At 44.2% G+C, this 19,372-nt stretch overlaps 3 protein-coding genes across 8 annotated transcripts; 2 read left to right on the plus strand and 1 right to left on the minus strand.

Moving 5' to 3' along the window:
* Positions 1 to 3,244: 3,244 nt before the first annotated feature.
* LOC132467786 (myelin-associated glycoprotein-like) lies at positions 3,245 to 5,810 on the plus strand. 2 transcript variants are annotated; one of them, XM_060065341.1, is made up of 6 exons: positions 3,270 to 3,410; positions 3,505 to 3,551; positions 3,680 to 3,751; positions 4,442 to 4,795; positions 4,897 to 5,190; positions 5,401 to 5,810. In XM_060065341.1, the coding sequence occupies exons 2-6, from the start codon at positions 3,533 to 3,535 to the stop codon at positions 5,745 to 5,747; spliced, it is 1,086 nt and encodes a 361-aa protein (XP_059921324.1). In that variant the 5' UTR covers positions 3,270 to 3,410; positions 3,505 to 3,532; the 3' UTR covers positions 5,748 to 5,810. The 2 variants fall into 2 exon arrangements, with proteins under 2 accessions (XP_059921325.1, XP_059921324.1); XM_060065342.1 differs by lacking the exon at positions 3,505 to 3,551 and having other exon boundaries at positions 3,245 to 3,410.
* A 44-nt stretch (positions 5,811 to 5,854) lies between these two features.
* Positions 5,855 to 9,725, plus strand: LOC132467788 (myelin-associated glycoprotein-like). The gene is made up of 5 exons (XM_060065343.1): positions 5,855 to 5,951; positions 7,320 to 7,616; positions 8,430 to 8,529; positions 8,773 to 8,833; positions 8,979 to 9,725. The coding sequence occupies exons 1-5, from the start codon at positions 5,870 to 5,872 to the stop codon at positions 9,312 to 9,314; spliced, it is 876 nt and encodes a 291-aa protein (XP_059921326.1). The 5' UTR covers positions 5,855 to 5,869; the 3' UTR covers positions 9,315 to 9,725.
* On the minus strand, positions 9,565 to 19,148 carry LOC132467775 (B-cell receptor CD22-like). Of its 5 annotated transcripts, none has more exons than XM_060065327.1 (15): positions 19,071 to 19,148; positions 18,311 to 18,366; positions 17,503 to 17,883; positions 16,811 to 17,083; positions 16,276 to 16,569; positions 15,010 to 15,291; positions 14,647 to 14,919; positions 13,672 to 13,938; positions 12,691 to 12,772; positions 12,533 to 12,587; positions 11,928 to 12,049; positions 11,194 to 11,245; positions 10,702 to 10,775; positions 10,541 to 10,601; positions 9,565 to 10,275 (listed from the first exon to the last, which is right to left on the minus strand). In XM_060065327.1, exons 2-15 carry the CDS (start codon positions 18,360 to 18,362, stop codon positions 10,156 to 10,158), a joined length of 2,388 nt encoding a protein of 795 aa, XP_059921310.1. In that variant the 5' UTR covers positions 18,363 to 18,366; positions 19,071 to 19,148; the 3' UTR covers positions 9,565 to 10,155. The 5 variants fall into 5 exon arrangements, with proteins under 5 accessions (XP_059921310.1, XP_059921307.1, XP_059921308.1 ...); XM_060065324.1 differs by having other exon boundaries at positions 10,541 to 10,604; XM_060065325.1 differs by lacking the exon at positions 19,071 to 19,148 and adding an exon at positions 18,791 to 18,832 and having other exon boundaries at positions 10,541 to 10,604.
* Between the last annotated feature and the right edge of the window lie 224 nt (positions 19,149 to 19,372).

Raw genomic sequence — 19,372 nt, forward strand, 5'->3', positions numbered from 1 at the left:
ATTTTAACCTCCCTTTCACCCTCCACACAGACGCGTCCGAGGTGGGACTAGGTGGGGTCCTATCCCAGGTCCGGAACGGAGAGGAGCATCCGGTGACCTATCTCAGCCGGAAGCTCCTCCCCCACGAGCGGAACTACAGCACCGTAGAAAAGGAGGCGCTGGCCATTAAGTGGGCCGTCACTAAACTAACGTACTATCTCCTAGGACACCAGTTCGTCCTGGTGACGGACCACGCCCCACTGAAGTGGATGGCCACCGCCAAGGACACGAATGCCTGGATAACGAGGTGGTTCCTGTCCCTCCAGCCCTTCTCCTTTACCGTGGAGCACAGGCCGGGGCGGGAACACACCAACGCCGACGCTCTGTCCCGCCGAGATGCGTGCGGGGGCTGGGCCCCGCGCACGGAGGGGCATAGGCAAAGGGGGGGAGTGTGTGGCATTCCCCCGGTGCCACGCCCCCTGTTCGGGAGAGTCGAGGCCGGGATATACCGCCGGTGGCCAACAGCCGGCGACAAATTCCAACCTCCCGAGAGCCGCAATCGGGGAAACGAGGAGCACCTGGGCAGGAGGCACCCAGGTGTTAAAAGGAGGCCACCGGCCGACAGAACGGAGAGAGTCGAGTGGAAGAGAGGACGACGCAGAGGACCGAGAACGTAGAGTGAGCCGCACGGCGGACACGTGGACGACGACTCGAGCAACCCCCCCCGACTTCGATGTACAGCGTGCGCTTATGTGGATACGAAACCGAATATAATAAACCGCCGTTTGAGGCTTTGGACCCTCACACCCTGCCTGGTCCTTACTTGAGCCCCTCTACCAAACCGAGTTACCACAGTCTACAACATCGCTCAGACCTAGACAACACTCAGGCTACAAGCTTCAATATCTCCCCACTCCTTCCTAGAATGCTTAACTCCAACCTCAGAACTCTCAGCGGTTAGAAAACACACAAAACATCAGATGAAGGATCCGGGGCCGGGGGTGTGCAGTGGAGGGTGTGTGGGCCGATATGAAATAAAAGTAAAAGAAATTGATTTTTTAAGAATTTTGTTTGTCTGAAAATTAAATGGCATCGAGCTGCAATGCACTAAGCTGATTTTAATCCGTTAGAAAAAACCTTCAAGTCATCATAACAAAAAAATACATATGGCGTAACTGAGGGATTGTTCCCATTCTATTTTCAATTAAGGATGTGACGTCTCTGACACACTATTAAAAAATACTGTCTCCATCATCGTTTAGTGGACAACACGCAGATTCCTGAAAGATCGACTAACCGCCTTGGTGCTCTAACATAAGTGTATAGGTTCCTTCACCATCAGATTTCTTTTCTATCAAGATTGACAGAAAATCTTCGGGCTGCCCAGTTGAAAACATTGTTGTCCGTTAACTATACCAAAACTGAAATGCTGAAATTATTTTATGCAGACATTATCTGATTCACTTTCACATCTACTTTCACCCTTATTTATTTTGTTCATGCATTAGATTGATTTCATATAGGAATGCTACCTAGCAACTTGCTAACTACATCAAGACAAGATAAGACTGGATATTCAGTTGTCAGAGTGTCATCACTCGTATCATCACGTCCATGTAGTGTGGAAACATCTTTATACTGGAACATTTCCAAAAAGATGATCAGGTAAAACACTAACCTATTGGGAATTTCTTCCAAGATATGAATCAAACGTTGCCTGGCACTGTTCAACATCTAACAACCCTTAAAAGGAGCATTACATTACATTTATTTAGCTGAAAAACCTATTTAGCTTGTCCAAAGAAACTTAAAGTAAGTGCATTCAACCATGTAGATACAACCCAAATAGTACATCATGTTAGCACATACAATTAATCACACAAACTGCTTTAGATGCTACATTATATGAAATATTATTATTTCATGGGCCAGGCCATCATGAGCACCATTGGACCTACTTCAAAGGAATATAGAAAGGGATTTAAGTAGAAAAACTGATTTTTACTTACCTAACATAAAAAAATCCACTAGGATCATGGTGTCCAGATAGAAGATCAGCTCAGACAGAGAACGAGACACTGAGGGAGACAGTGAGAGAACCAGAGAGAGATAGAGACTGTGGTCGACAGGGAAAGAGTGAGAGACAGACAGAGAGAGAGACACACACACACACACACAGGGATGGAGGGAGAAAGGGCAAGGAGCAAGAGGCTGAAGCAAGACTAGTTTGCAGTACTGCAACAGAAGCAGATTATGAACTGCACGTCAGTCAATGAAACCGCAATACATTATTTTATAAGTGCATTCCATCCAGATCGGTTTTAGTTGCTTAACTTTTTCTCCCCATGAGCTCTTTCATGCCATGCTATTCTGCTCACAGTTGACAAAAGAGAGGACTCCTCGTTAGACTAAATGTAATGCAACCAATCACTCATGTCCAAACGTAGCTTCAACTATATACAACATGAAATGTAGTCTTGTGTGTGGAAGTCCACCCCGTGCAGACTTGTGAATCATCCTCTAAAAATAAAACCTTGACACAATCACTTCCCTGTGTCCGAACACTAGATCCACATCACTTATTCCTCCAAAATAACCAGTAACCAAACAACAATCGAATTTGTGAGAATAAAACTGAATTTCAATAAATCAAGTCATTGGTTATAGTATAGCTGTCATGTTACTAGGAGGTTTATAAACAAAACATTGGTCAATATTCTTCTGCAGGTCAGATAGAAAGCTTTAAATACAGACAGATGACATACTGCAAACCGAACAAACTCAACAGCCTTTTTAACATTCACTTTTGCACATTTTTGGTGTACAATATATATAAACAGTAAATTGAAATGTGACTTACTATAAAAAAAAACGGCATATTAATCATTTTGTAATATATTTAAGTCATTATTTGACCCTAACTGTTGCACTACTTTGAAAATCCAAGCATACAGCAGACCTTGGATCACAAACAACAAGAAAAAAAAGGGATGCCGGGAACGTGAAGTTGACGCTATAACACGATGGCGAGCGGTCTATGTTAGAACGAGCAGGGTTTTATCTTTAGTTTCAGGACCTAATTTTTTTCAAAATGCTGGAACTTTCGGCCCTAACCACTACCCCCCCCCCCCCCCCCCTCCCCCCCCCCAGTAAAATCTATAATCCATGGTTCCATCTTGCTTCAGATGTGCTATCTTCCTCTTTCATACGGCGTGAAGGAAATCCTGTATGATGAAACCAACATTGCCCAATGTTACTGATCCTAAAAAATAAAAGTCCTAATTGTCAACAACAGATGTGTCCCTCTATGTTATCCTTTCTCAGAGGAACAGACAGTAAGACGAGCTGGTCTGACCATCTAACCGTTAGCGATGACTTATCTGCCAGACCGCAGCTGACCACACTGTGAAATAACTCTGAGACTCATTCAGGTAAATACATGTGGAGAGACATGCGTTTCCATCTCTAGATTAGGGTGGGCAAATGGAATTACAACACTATTTTTTAATGTATTTTGAACGCCGTGTTTTCTTTGCTGAGGAAGTACAGTCCTATGCTGGAGTACATGTTTGGTCTGTATTGTTAGAAAGTGTTGTTAATATATGTTTGACAAAATGGTAATTTGAAGATCAAATGCTGGTACAGAGCCAGTGGAACTGTAACAAGTTTTTACCTTTACAACTTACATGAATCAATGCAGAACTGAAAGAAGATTCTGTTAAGAACATGGAGAGATCCATTTTTATCCTCCTCCTATGGTGTCATCTCCAAGGTAAGAGATGGAACAAACGTTTGTACTGTTTAAAAAAACTGGCTTGCCATGTATTCAACCTACATCTCAACAGTTGAGTTTACTTCATGCAAAAATGTAGGTACCCTACATTAGTACCATGTAGTTCATTCACACTTCAGTATGGTCCTTATGTGTAGTGTGGTAAAGTTTACGTTTAGTAAACGTTTAGTGTGTGTGTGTGTGTGAGTGTGTGTGTGTGTGTGTGTGTGTGTGTGTGTGTGTGTGTGTGTGTGTGTGTGTGTGTGTGTGTGTGTGTGTGTGTGTGTGTGTGTGAGTGTGTGTGTGTGTGTGTGTGTGTGTGTGTGTGTGTGTGTGTGTGTGTGTGTGTGTGTGTGTGTGTGTGTGTATGTGTGTGTGGGGGGGTCTTTCTGTGTGGAGTTTTTATGCTCTCCCCGGGTTCATGTGGATTTCCTCTCGGTAATCCGGTTTCCTCAGACACTGTAAAAAACATTTTAGTTGCCACTCCTGCCACTCCCGTGATCAAGGCGAGGGCACTGCCTCCGGAGTGGTTTCACGGGCGCGGCCATGTGGCAGCACACTGCTCCTAGCTTCTCGATGGGTTCAATGCAGAGGATTAATTAGCCCCCCAGTAGTACGGGGGTAGCGCGTTTGATGAGTGTTGTGGCTAGTGTGTTAGTTCTAGAATAAAAGTTTGACTGTCTTTCCCAGGCGTCGGAGGCCAGAGCTGGACCGTGTCTCTGCCCCCGAGTGTGAAGGGTCTGCAGGGTTCCTGTGTGAGGATCCCCTGCAGTTTCAGGGTGGCGCCGGGATATGAAACTTACCTGGACCATACATGTGAAGCCCAATGGTTAAAAGATTTTAGGCGAGACCCAGTGTTTGACTCCAGCCTCGAAGGATATCCAAACCTCTACCAGGGAGCGCTGGTGGGCAATCTCCTGAACGGAGACTGCACAACCATCTTCTACAACCTCCCCGCCTTCCAATCCAAGCTTTTCTTCAGAATAAATTGTCCAAACTTTCTCAAATTCCAATACACTACTGGCGTTGTGGTCGAAGTTAAAGGTTCATATTTTGGTTAATTATGTTACATTAATTTTTCTCCATACAGTTTATCTGGTTTCGTCTGATTAATTCCTTATTCCTCTGACGGTTGTGGTTAACAGATGCATGGAAACTGGACTTGAATCCAAAAGGCCGAGTGGAGGCTGTTGAAGGCAGGCCAGTCATGCTTTCCTGCTCCGCTCAGATACTCTGTCCTCACCAACCCACGCTGTCATGGACACCAAGCCTTGGAGACGCCCAGGAGACAGTGGAAGATGAGCTTGTGACCTCTGTGCTGACCTTCAATGCCTCCGCGCTTCACCATCGACAGAGGATCACCTGCTCCTCCCTCTACAAGCGCCACACAGGACTAAGCGACGCCTCCTTCGAACAATATTTGACCATCAAGGTTTTGTGTGAGTAAAGGTCATTATTTTTATTTATTTTAGGACCTTCTGGTAACACAGTTTGGTTTTGTTGCATTTTATGCGATGTAGTGTGACGAGGCAATGCGGTGATCTTCAGGTCCAAGTCCCAGAGTCCCAATGTGGTTGAGGATGGTTCTATACAGCAATGTTCCTTACAGACCAGTTAAATAAAGATGGCGCCTGAACGGTTGCTTTCAGACCGTCCGGACAACGTATCGGTGGAGTGGCCGTCCAGCCCGGTGCAGGAGGGAAGCTATGTGCGTCTGAGCTGCAAAGGCTCCGCCAACCCCCCAGCGGACCGCTACGCCTGGTATCGCTCCCGACTGAACCCAGGAACCGATCAGGGGCCCTCTGAGGGGCCCCTGGGTTTCAGTCGGTCCATCAACGTGTCGGTCTCTGCAGACGCTCAGTACTTCTGTGAAGTGGGGAACCCTTACGGAGCGAAGAACACCAGCCTGACCCGGATGGTCGTCCACTGTGAGTCCACCACCATGAGCCATGCCCGGTTGCAGAATGTTTCTAGCTCCTGGGTGCCTTCAACTTAACATCGACGCAAATGTTATCAAAACTTATGCTGCATCAACACATAAATCACTCGGTTTACTTCATAGATTGCCCTATTGTAAAAAAAAAAAGAGTTTTATTCAAATGTGTTCAGACTTTACAAATGTGTGGCGGACTCTACTACTGCCTCGCCGGAAACTACCTCGGAGCGAAAGAGTCGGACCCCGTCCACCTGGACATCCTCTGTAGGTTCTCTCCTAACCCTAACCCTAACCCATCCTCTGTAGGTTCTCTCCTAACCCTAACCCTAACCCATCCTCTGTAGGTTCTCTCCTAACCCTAACCCATCCTCTGTAGGTTCTCTCCTAACCCTAACCCATCCTCTGTAGGTTCTCTCCTGACCCTAACCCATCCTCTGTAGGTTCTCTCCTGACCCTAACCCATCCTCTGTAGGTTCTCTCCTAACCCTAACCCATCCTCTGTAGGTTCTCTCCTAACCCTAACCCATCCTCTGTAGGTTCTCTCCTAACCCTAACCCATCCTCTGTAGGTTCTCTCCTAACCCTAACCCATCCTCTGTAGGTTCTCTCCTAACCCTAACCCTAACCCATCCTCTGTAGGTTCTCTCCTAACCCTAACCCATCCTCTGTAGGTTCTCTCCTGACCCTAACCCATCCTCTGTAGGTTCTCTCCTAACCCTAACCCATCCTCTGTAGGTTCTCTCCTAACCCTAACCCATCCTCTGTAGGTTCTCTCCTAACCCTAACCCATCCTCTGTAGGTTCTCTCCTAACCCTAACCCTAACCCATCCTCTGTAGGTTCTCTCCTAACCCTAACCCATCCTCTGTAGGTTCTCTCCTGACCCTAACCCATCCTCTGTAGGTTCTCTCCTAACCCTAACCCATCCTCTGTAGGTTCTCTCCTGACCCTAACCCATCCTCTGTAGGTTCTCTCCTAACCCTAACCCATCCTCTGTAGGTTCTCTCCTAACCCTAACCCATCCACTGTAGGTTCCTCCTGACCGTAACCCTAACCCATCCTCTGTAGGTTCTCTCCTGACCCTAACCCATCCTCTGTAGGTTCTCTCCTAACCGTAACCCTAACCCATCCACTGTAGGTTCTCTCCTAACCCTAACCCATCCTCTGTAGGTTCTCTCCTAACCCTAACCCATCCTCTGTAGGTTCTCTCCTAACCCTAACCCATCCTCTGTAGGTTCTCTCCTAACCCTAACCCATCCACTGTAGGTTCCTCCTGACCGTAACCCTAACCCATCCTCTGTAGGTTCTCTCCTGACCCTAACCCATCCTCTGTAGGTTCTCTCCTAACCGTAACCCTAACCCATCCACTGTAGGTTCTCTCCTAACCCTAACCCATCCTCTGTAGGTTCTCTCCTAACCCTAACCCATCCACTGTAGGTTCCTCCTGACCCTAACCCATCCACTGTAGGTTCCTCCTGACCCTAACCCTAACCCATCCACTGTAGGTTCCTCCTGACCCTAACCCATCCACTGTAGGTTCTCTCCTGACCTAACCCATCCACCGTAGCACTTTGTAAAGTTGTTTTTAGCTTGTGTTTTAATGTTGTAATGTGTTCTAACCTTGTGTGTTCTTAGTTGCTGCTGAGATCCTAAACTCCTCCCACTGTGTGAGGCTTCCCTCTGGGGTCCTCTGCTCCTGTGAGAGCCAGGGGAACCCAGTGCCAACGCTGACCTGGACATTGGATGGAGAGGCCGTCGATCACTCTGCACACCGTCCCATCAGGGAGTATCAAACAGGCAACCTGGGAGTCATGAGTGTCATCAGCTTGCCCCAATCAGACAAAGACCCGCCCACTGTCATGTGTCTCAGCAACAACTCTATGGGCGACAACCGCTTGGAGTTAAACTTTGCTTTCTCTAAAAGCGAATCTGGTAGGTCCTTCCATCCATCGTCTATCAGTCGATCTATACATCCTTCTATTATCCCTTCATCTTTCAATCCCATCATCCTTCCCTTAATATTCCTCCATCTATTAATATGCATTCATTCAACTATCTACTATTTATCCCTCTTTTGATCTGTCCATCCCTAAATCAGTCTATCCCTTCAACTAGCTATCCCTCCAGCTCTTAATGTCAACCCATTCCTATCCACCTACCTACCTACCTACCTACCTACCTACCTACCTACCTACCTACCTACCTACCTACCTACCTACCTACCTACCTACCTACCTACCTATCTACCCACCCACCCACCCACCCGTCTGTCTGTCTGTCTGTCTGTCTGTCTGTCTGTCTGTCTGTCTGTCTGTCTGTCTGTCTGTCTGTCTGTCGATCTCCCTACCTACCTACCTACCTACCTACCTACCTACCTACCTACCTACCTACCTACCTACCTACCTACCTACCTACCTACCTACCTGTCTGTCTGTCTGTCTGTCTGTCTGTCTGTCTGTCTGTCTGTCTGTCTGTCTGTCTGTCTGTCTGTCTGTCTGTCTGTCTGTCTGTCTGTCTGTCTGTCTGTCGGTCTGTCTGTCTGTCTGTCTGTCTATCGATCTTCCTACCTACCTATCTACCTACCTACCTACCTATCGATCTATCTATCTATCTATTCATCCATCCATCTATCCCTCTAGCTATTCATCCTCACCCCCATCCAAATAGTGTCTACCAGTCTTTGCCTATGCCTGTCCTCAATATTAATTATAGTAATAACAATAATGAATCGTATTCTGGTCTTAGATTGGGCAGCCTTCCACACCATCTCTCTGCTGATTGGCTTGACAGCAGGCTCTTTGGTGATGATGCTGCTCTGCACTCTGTTCCATATGACACTCAGCAGGTAAAATAGCATCACTATCCTGGCGGGAACACGTGGCACGTGCCCACCTTGAGCTCACCCGCATGTGTGCACACACAAGCACAGCCCCTGTGTCGCTAGCTAATGCGTCCACCACTAGCGTGTGTACCAGTAGCTAATGAATGATCCGATAACTAGCTTACTAAAAACACCACTAACTTATGCGTATAAACCACTAGCTACCACGTGTACGGATAGCTAACAGTTTTCATTTCGTATCTTCAGAAAGAAGAGAGACCAGCTATCAGAAAATACAAACCACAGGAACCCTTCTGAACTTGCCTTGGTGAGTCTGGCTCATAACAATGTGCCTTAATAACATGTGCCTTCACAAGAAACAGTAACGTTAGTAAGTTAAAAAGCAATCGTTTAGCTAAATTGCTAGATTGCTATTGTAGCTGTGAGGTTAGCTGGTTTGTGTTGTCCTCCAGGCGCTGGTCGAGGAAGCAGAGGTGGTTTACGGGAACAATGCGGTTCTGGACGCAGTAGGAGGAAAAGAGGAAGAGCTCCAGTACGTTGACCTGAGCTTCATCTTGCTTCAGGCCCTGCCGGCCGCAAACCCCGGAGTGGACTTAATCAGAGGAATGGACTCCAAGACAGATGAGTACGCTGAGATCCGTCCGCACCCCACAGGAAGTGGCGAAGGAGAGCCACAGGAAGAGGAAGTGTATGCTGAGTGTGTTTCTTACGGCCAGACGAGCGCCAGAGAGGAGGTCATGGCTGAGGGTTCGCTTATAGACGCAAAGGACTCTGAGACAGAGTCGTAACGGGACATTGCAGAACAAGACTTTGGCCCAAATCTTCACATCTTGGCCCAAATCTTTTTGGCAAAATGTGTCTTTCGAAAATATCAGAAATCCCCGCCCCTATAATGCTCATTTAGATGCCTCAAGAATGCTTTGTGAAATAATTTGTACAGAATAATGGATAAATAATGTGTCTTTGTATCATTAATCAAATAATTAATTTCATCTTTCTTATATAGATTTTGTACATCTTTGAAAGATAGACACAATATTTGTTTTGTAGCACTTCTTTATTTATAACCGTAGCCTGTATTTGTGTATGTTATATAATTAGTCAGTTACATTGCGATTCTTGCAGCATAATGGTACAATTCCACTGTTTCACTCATAAAGGTATGCAATGCTAGCGCCAGTAAAAGACTGTTTGTGTAATGGTGAGGAGTTTTTTTTTCCTGCTAGAAAGCAGAAGCAAGACACAGTGACGCAGTTCCTGTTGTCTCATGATCCAGCACCCACATCACATCCTGTAATCCACACTCAGGAATCACACAGTGTATTTGGGGACATCAACGCTTGATGTTGAGAGGGTCCCAGTTCTACCAAACTGACCGGTGAAGCTTCAGTAAACCCTTAACCAGGTATTCTGCGTGAAGTGGCAGATCATCCCTTGCTTAATAGATAAATTCCCTACAGATAGATTCCCAACAACAGGAAATGCGTGTTAGGGTTCAGGGATTAACTGAAACCCTGACCTGAGCTGTTAAGCATGCACGTTAAAATAAGAGCTGCAATGATGCTTAGCATATAGAACAGAACAAATAGTACCACATTCTGCTCCTCTCTCCTCATTTTCAATTCTTCCTCATCTTGTAGTCTTCTTGGTCTTCCTGGTCTTGATCTTCTTTGCCATGAAGGTGACCTGGGAATAGTTGAGCTCGATGTCCACCATCTGGTTGTCCTCCTCGTCCAGGTTCCCATAGTTCTTTGAATTGTGACATAGTTTAAGTATTATGGTGGGCTTCATTCTGTGGAAAGTTCTAAGTGTACCGAATACATGAACAGCCACAGACGATATGGATGTTAACTTTGTGTTTTTAAAGTAGTTAGAATGCCTTTACTGCTCCTCGCGATGCTGTCCGGGAAACGTTAATTAGGTAACAGCAAGACTGGTCTCTTTAGGTCACTGAGGAACAATGCAAGACAGCATAAAATATGAAATTGGCATGTGGACTGGAAGGAAAACTGACCTTGTTGGCTATTTTTGAATACACATCATTTTCCATCGCTGCTGGTGGGGAACACCCTTGACTCCTCGAAAACAAAATGTTCTCAGAACCTAATCTTTTAGAATAATGATGTAATATATCATCCTTAACCACATACAGGAGGTCAAAATCAAGATACTCACAGGCCCTGAGTAGGGAAGTGCAAGGAAGCATAGTTTACTTCATCGCCTGCATAGCTATGGTCCCCTCTGATTGGCTGTCAGAAAGAGAAATACATTTAAAAAAGTTTAAACTGAATCCATGTTTAGACTGCTACACCACAAACAGACCAGAACTAATGTGAATCCTTCATCCTCCTCAATTGGTTTCCTGAATTGTATTCAAGTGCTTATTAGTTGACTGGCGGCCACAAGTGTAAATCAAACCAATCAGGGCAGAGGACAGAGGTTGTTTACAATCCTTTTTCAAGTAACTTACAACTTCAGAATTTCCAAACTAAAATTGCAAGAAAAGCAACGTAAAAATTAAGAAAGAAATTCATTAAGAGTTGCCATAACCCTTAGATCTCCAACCTCACACACCAAAGCAGAGGAGTATAAATGCGGCTCCAGCCCAAATCTCCTGGTAATAGTTATTCTGCTAAAATGATTGTGTGTATTTATCTTCCACCGCACCTGCTTTCCAGTAGGCAGCTTGACTGTACTGTACACAGTGTCGTTATCGGACCTGTACAGAGACATTGACATCACAATATTAAAGCAGTAGACACTGGCTAAATACACAGTGGACTTACCCCCAAATTACACCCAGGACTATCCCCCAACTAACCCAGGCCTAGCCCCTAATACATCCAGGACTAGCCCCCAACTAACCCAGGACTAACCCTGAATACACCCAGTACAAGCCCCCAATGCACCAAAGAGGAGCCTCCAAATAGACCCACGAATAACCCCAGCACAACCAAGGATTAACCCTCAATTCCCCCAGGACTCACCCCCAATAAACCCAGCACATACTCCCAATACACCCAGGACGAACCACAATACACCCAAGGATAACCCTCTAGAACAAAGTCTACTCTAACCCCTCTAGATCAGTTTTTCCCTCAATGGAAAACATTTCAACAGAGTACTTTTGATGGAATTCACAAAGTGACTTTTTTTTTTAAATAATACACCATAATAATATTTAATTTACTGAGCAGTATTTACACTACATAATTCAAATTTCTTTCTTAGTTTTGCCATTATTGTCGATTTGTTGATTTCAAGAATAAAAGTGACAAAATAAATTGACTGGAGTTATGCGTACAACAGCTTGGAAAACACTGTTCTAGATCATACAATCTGACCCTAGAACATTCAGTCTAACCCATCTAGAATATACAGTCTAACTCCCTGCTTCTTACAGTCTCTCTGCACCAGCAGCAGTGGACAGGGGTGCCTGGGAGAAGGCGTGGCATGTGTGGGAGCGTCCTTGGTTTGGCAGAAGGTCATCTCTACTGCCACGAGCATCAGTAATTGGGGTCACCTGAGAGAGAGGGCGCAAGAAAGAGAGAGAGAGAGAGAGAGAGAGAGAGAGAGAGAGAGAGAGAGGGACAGAGAGGGATAAAGACATCATTCTATGGCCCAGGTCTAGCAAACCAATGTAGCCGCTTCAGACTGAATTGAATTGAGACTGGGAGACATTACTTAGAAATGAAACATCCTACTGCATCATATTGCATGGGTGAATGGATGAAACATCTTACTGTATCGTATTGAATGGGTGAATGGATGAAGCATGTTGCATCGTATCGGATTGGTGAATGGATGAAATATCTTACTCTATCGTATTGGATGGGTGAATGGATGGATGAAACATGGTACTGTATCGTATTGGAGGGGTGATGGATGAATGAAACATGGTACTTTATCATATTGGAGGGGTGAATGGATGGATGAAACATGGAACAGTATTGTATTGGAGGAGTGAATGGATGGATGAAAATACTTCAGCCACCAAATTAATTACCGGGCGAGACAGCGGGTCTGGAGAGCCTTCTGAAACTAACTTTTTTCTCTTGTGCCTACAAAGAAGAGAGTATTAAGGGTCACTTCACCTTGTATCAACGATACCAGAGAATTCTTCATAGTTGCTGGTGTAATAGTAGAACAGTATTATAGTTTTACCTGCAGACCAGGTATATGATCACTGCCAGCACCAGAATACAAACAAAAGGAATGGCCCAGAGGATCTCTACCAGACGCCGTGCTAATCATCAGAGGAAAACCATGGTTAGCACATCTATCACAGAAAGCAGTCGGAACAACAGTCAGAACAACAGTCCGCACAATAATCTCAGAACAACAATCAGAACGACAATCACAGAACAACTGTCAGAACAACAATCACAGAACAACAATCTCAGAAAACATTCAGAACAGTCACAGGACAAAAGTCCGAACAACAGTCCCAACAACATCCACAGAACAACAATCACAGAACAACAATCTCAGAACAGTCAGACCAACAGTCACACAACAACAATCTCAGAACAACAGTCACATGGCAACAGTCTGGACAACAGTCAGAACAACAGTCAAAGAACAAAAGTCACAGGACAACCGTCAGGACAACAGTCACAGGACAACAGTCAGAAAAACATACAGAACTGTCACAGGACAACAGTCCGAACAACAGTCACAGGACAACAGTCGGAACAACAGTCTGAACAACACTCACAGAAAAGCAATCTCGGAACAACAGTCAGAACAACAATCACAGAACCAGATTCATAGGACAACCGTCCGAACAACACTCACAGAACATCAATCAAAGAACAACAGTCAGAAGAACAGTCGCAGGAAAACAGTCAGAACAAAAGTCACAGAACAACAGTCAGAAGAACAACAGTCACAGAACAACTGTCACAGAACAACAGTCATATAACAACAGTTACAGAATAAAAGTCAGAACAGCAACAGGCTGAACAACAACATTCAGATCAACAGTAATAACAGCAACAGGTAGAACAAAAACATTCACAGTCAGAAAAACTGGAAGAATAACAGAACAGCAGTCAGGACAACAGCCAGCCTTTCAAACCAAGACTTCTGTATCGAGGCTCACGTAAAACCAGGCCCTATCTGAGCATGAGGAAGTGTACTGACTGTTGAGGAACAATCGGACCGGGTTGGAATCTGTTCCGCCTATTTCATTGGAGGCATAACAGTAGTAGATCCCGGGATGGTCTGGACGGACGGTCAGGTTTTGACCCCTCTGGACAGGCACCTCATTTGATACGTTGTTCAACTTCTTGTACCACTTGTACGAATCGACAGGTGGATAGCTGGTGCTAAGACAGCTCAGTTGAATCGGAGCGCCAGCATCGTACACCTGCCCACTCAATACTGTTATCGTTGCACTTTTGGGAGCATCTAGGGAGGGATCAATCGCAGAAAAAAAAAAAGGGACAGAAAAACGTTTAGTGTTTCATGGAGCAAAACACTACCTCAAATATGATGACCAATAGTTTATAGTTTTAGTAAGGAGGTCAAATCAGGGCAAATTTGTTTTAAAAAAAACTTTTTTAGTGGTAGAAATACGCGGAAGGAGTTGAAGAGCTACCCCATGCTTTCTGATAGCATTACGCTTATTGTGTCAAAACTGTAAAAAACACATAAATGACTTACTCTGCAATACACCCAAGACTAACCCCCAAATAAACCCTGGACATACCCCCAAATACACCCATGACAAACTCTGAAAATACACCCAGGACTAAACCCAAATACACTCACGACTAACCCCCAAATACACCCAGGACTAACCAACAAATACACCCAGGATTATCCCCCAAAACATCCAGGACTAGCCCACAATAGACCCAGGATTAAGCCCCAAATTCACCCAGGACTAACCCCCAAATGCACCCAGGACTAATCCCCAAACTGACTCGCACTGGGATCGGACCTAAATAGCATTTTACCTAGCATATTTTTTATGTTTTGCCAAAACGAGAATCTGATCACAAATCTTAATTGTTCACATCACATGTATTTCGATCAAATGTCACGAGAGAGGCGAGAGAGATTATATCAGCTATTAATATCGAGGCCGGTGATGGTGCAACCATCTGGACTCACATTTCACTGTCACCCCAACTTCTCGGGACACTCTGCTTCCCACTTGGTTCTGGGCCCAGCAGCGGTACCGCCCATGGTCGGCCGAAGTGACCGGCGATAGATTCAGTTTCTGGTCGGATCCTACGACCTCCTCCTGGCCGGCGCTGGTCCTGGTCCTGGTCCAGCTGTAGTTGCTGACAGTAGGGAAGGACTTGGCCTCACAGAACAGCTCCAGGGTATTCCCCTCAGTCAGTTCCAAACTCTTCGCTTTAACACTCACATTCTGAGGAGCATCTAGAGAACGGTAGAAGGATCAAAGACAGCTGTTTATCCATATATATATACGACTAACATACATGTTAATACATAGCGAACACAACTCACAGTTGACCGTTAAGTCCGTCTCCGATTGGTTGGATCCTTGGGTGTTCTGAGCTCTGCAGGTGTAGCGACCGGCCGAGGCAGACGTCACATTGAGCCTCTTGGTCAGTGAGGCTGCGTTGGAGACACGGTGGAGGAGGTGATGCATGCTGGGATCTTTGGCGGAGCTCCATGACAGGTTCAGGTTGGAGGGGAGGGGCCAGCTCTCCACATTGCAGTGGATAGTGATTTCCTCCCCCTCAGTGGCCAACTTTACCATAGACAGAACCGGCAGGGCGGGAGCAACTGTAGGCAGGAAGTAGAAAGTATACAGGAGGAAGAAGGTAGACCGGATTCAGAAGTAGAAAGGACACAAATTCAACTGTATTATGGTTGTGCAGAGTACAAGTATGTATATGGGGATTGTGATGCCGCGGCAATGTGAGCGTCCTCACAAGTCCTTATTGGGGCCGCACCGATACATTTCTCTCACATTGCAGTCAATTAATCAGTTGCGGTAAAACTCTGTGTTGTGGAGGTCAAAGATTAATCAGGTTTCTGCATAATGTCTTGATTTAGGAATTATGTGATTGTGTATAGCGTGTTTGCTTATTGAGGCGTAAAAATACAACTGCTCACCGCCGTTGTCAGCTGTGCTTTCCATGCTGCTTCTAAGAAGTGCGCGCCCCCCCCCGGGGACAGCTATATGGTCCGCGGGCGTGCGCGAAAGCTTCGCTAATTCAATTATCTTTCTCGTAACATGTACTTTGTATGTAGCGGCATGTGTCCATACAGGAATAATAACCATAAGGCCTGATGGAGTGAATTTATTATAAGTATCTTTCTAACCAGTTGAATCCATATTTCTTGGATGACAGGTGTGGTATGTAGGCCTACCAATTTCGGGGGTTTGTCTAGCAGTTAGTGGCATAGGGGAGGAGCTAGAAGGCGGACGCTATACTGTGCAGTCTGATAACCTCAGTTGTGTGGGAATAAATGGAATCAAAGTAATATTTTGCCTGCCTGCTGCCTTTTTGTGCCGATCCTAAGACCCTCGACATTCTACACTTTGACGGGGATCTAAATATAACTTTGAATATGGATTGTCATATAGTGCAATACAGCAGCAAAGTTAAAGTGACCGAGTGAGGTGTGAGCAGCATGAGATGGGTACGACGGATAAGAGCAGCATTGATGGACAGCACGATAAGTACGAACAGTATGATAATAAATAGTAAACCCACACACGCGCCTCCACCCATATACCTAGGGCCTGGGGGGCATACTTACAGAGTACCTCGACGCAGTAGCTACTGCTGTTATTCCCTCTTCCAAGGAGGTTGGAGGCGCTGCAATGGTAGCAGCCGTGGTCAGCCCTCGTTACACGCTTGATCTCCAGCCGGTCGTCGGAGGTCCCGTTGAGCCACCCTGGAGAGTGGGTGGTCCCGTTCTTCCAGTCCTTGTGGAGGAACCAGGTGTAGACAGTCGGGGCAGGAAACGCCTCAGCCGAACAGGTCAGTGTTAGAGACTCTCCCAGAGTCACATTCTTCCCTGTCCCAGATAGAACGGGCTTCCTAGGAGTGTCTGATGTAGGAACATCAAATATTCAATATTACACCTCACCACAAGTATAATCAAATAATACAAAACGCCCCAGTTCTGGCAAACTCATAGAGCTGATTGGCTGGGTGAATGGATGAAGCATGTAACTGTAATCTCGGGGATGGGTGAATGGATGAATTGTAATCTACAGTTAGAGTCATGCGACGAGTTAGTTAACAGCTAGAGTCATGTATTGATGAGCGAGTTATGTTTGAGGACTTACACTGTACCGTCAGGGTGACGTTCCGTCGGACACACTCGTCGATGAGCCCCGGTACGCCACACGACAGTACTGTTTGGTGGTCCGTCGAGACGACCGTGAGACTGGCCACTGTGCTTGTACTGCTATTTCTATTCAAATGGGCGTGCGTCGGGAGCCCTGTGATGTTTGGTCGCTTGCCACACGAACTCGATGCAGTTGAACAGTTGAAGACGGCCACATCAGATTCATTCAAATATATTTTACTTGTCTGAAAACTGACTTTGCATGGATTTTCTGCAATCAACAGGGGGAAAGACATAGGTTTTGTATGATACATTGAAACTAATCGAAACTAATTCAATATAGTCTGATTTAGCTATAGTAAACTACATATATCTATAGACACAATCATACATAATTGCACTCAAACACAAAAACACAAACATTAACATACACACACACATATATATATATATATATATATATATATAAACACACATATATATATATATATATATATATATATATATATATATATATATATATATAAACACACATATATATATATATATAAACACACATATATATATATATACATGGGTTATGTTGTTTGAAATAACAGCAACTCAAAAACACACATTTAGAAATATAATGGGATTAGGGTTAGTGCTTAGCAATTGATTTATATATATATATATATCACTTCCACTTACCATTAACTTGAAGCTTCGCCACAGGCTCTGTGTGAAAAAGTATTCCACCTACATATCTAAAAGAATAGTTACCGCTGTCACTCATGCTGAGACAGCAGATCTCAAGGTCCCACTTTTTGTTGTCGTAGGGGAATTTGGGTGACCCGACCGTCACTCGGCCCTCAAAGTCCTGATGGACCTTGTTGGTGCTGCTGTTATACACCACTGTGTATCCTTGAAATTTTTTCAATGTCGTATTGAAGTTTGCATTTTTAAACCAGAACCAGATAGGAGATTTATCACTGATATAGTCAGATATACATTCGATCTGAACACACTCGCCCTCTTTGGCAGTCACATTAGTTTCGATCAATTTAAAGCTAAATCCTTGGCACAAGGAATCTGTAGGGAAGAAAAATGCAGATATAGAACATGTTACATGTTACATGTTACATTACATGTACAAGTAACATGTACATGTATTTAACATGTATTAATATTGTTCTTATACTGTATAAGTATTTACGACATGCATGTACTAACAAAGCTCTTATACTGTACCTCTATGTACTATCTGCTAACATAGCTCTTATACTGTACACGCTCATACTGTAATAGTATGTTCTATGTTCTAATATAACTCTTCTCCTGTACTATTCTTAACGTATTTATGTAGCTCTAACATTTAGAACATGAACATATTTGTATACACCTAGCTGTGCTTGAATTAAAAAGCCCATTTCAAAATGTATATATATAATTAGATCCATAACACAGGTAGGACAACAGTACTAGCATTTAAAGTACTAGTACTTATTTATTTTCCTACCTCTTTTAAGCACTATAAGTCCCACCACCACTATGGGAGTCCACCAGATCATGGTTCTGAAACAAGAAGATTCTGATCGTTTCATTGACTCTAATGTATGTATACACATACACTGCCGTTCAGAAGTTTGAGGACACCCAGACAATTTCAAAAAGGGTTTTCTAATCATCCATAAGCCTTTTAACATGATTAGCTAAACAAAGTACCATTAGAACACAGGTGTGATGGTTGCTGGAAATGGGCCTCTATGTAGCTATTCCATAAAAAATCAGCAGTTTCCAGCTAGAATAGTAATTTACCACATTAACAATGTCTAGTCTGTATTTCTGAGCAATTGAATGTTATCTTTATTGAAAAAAACGTTTGTTTCCTGTTATTCTAAACTTTGGTGTGCAGATGCAGAAAAAAGTGAACAAAGTTCTGCTTCACAGGTCAAGCCTAACTGACACCACACCCATAGCAAATGTACTGATAACATACGTATATGTATATATCCACGCATCCTTCAGTCACAAGAAGAACCTAACTAAAATGCAAACATAATAAAAAAACACAAGACTTTTCAATTATTTAACAAAATCATAATTTAATAATTTTCTTAAAATAATTATAATTGTACCGTACATGTATATTGCTATATTTTTTAGGCTGATCTACAGCGAATATACATTGAAGGCCTACATTTGACATCAATCATTCAGATTAATACACGTGAAAATCTTTGAGTTAGAGTGCAGCTCTACAGTTGAATAGTTCTTACCTTTGGGTGTCTCTCTCTCTATCTCTGGTCCAGACTGAAAGAGGAAGCAGCGTTTCTCTGGCTTATCAACAGAGAGGAGCACTTTACTGTCACTACCAAATACATAGACACAGCAGCAGCAGTGGCCTGAGTGTGAATTATATACCTTTAATAGATTAATACTGTTGATTTTGGGCGAAATATAAAAAATATATGTTATTAATATGGGGCGGTAAACTAAATGACTAACCATTCAGACTGAAGCAGAAAGTCATAGGGATTATATTAAGACAGACCTGTATGTTATTTATATGATCCATGTT

This window comes from Gadus macrocephalus, chromosome 11 (genome assembly GCF_031168955.1).
Source record: "Gadus macrocephalus chromosome 11, ASM3116895v1".
In the NCBI taxonomy this organism is placed as follows: Eukaryota; Metazoa; Chordata; class Actinopteri; order Gadiformes; family Gadidae; genus Gadus; species Gadus macrocephalus.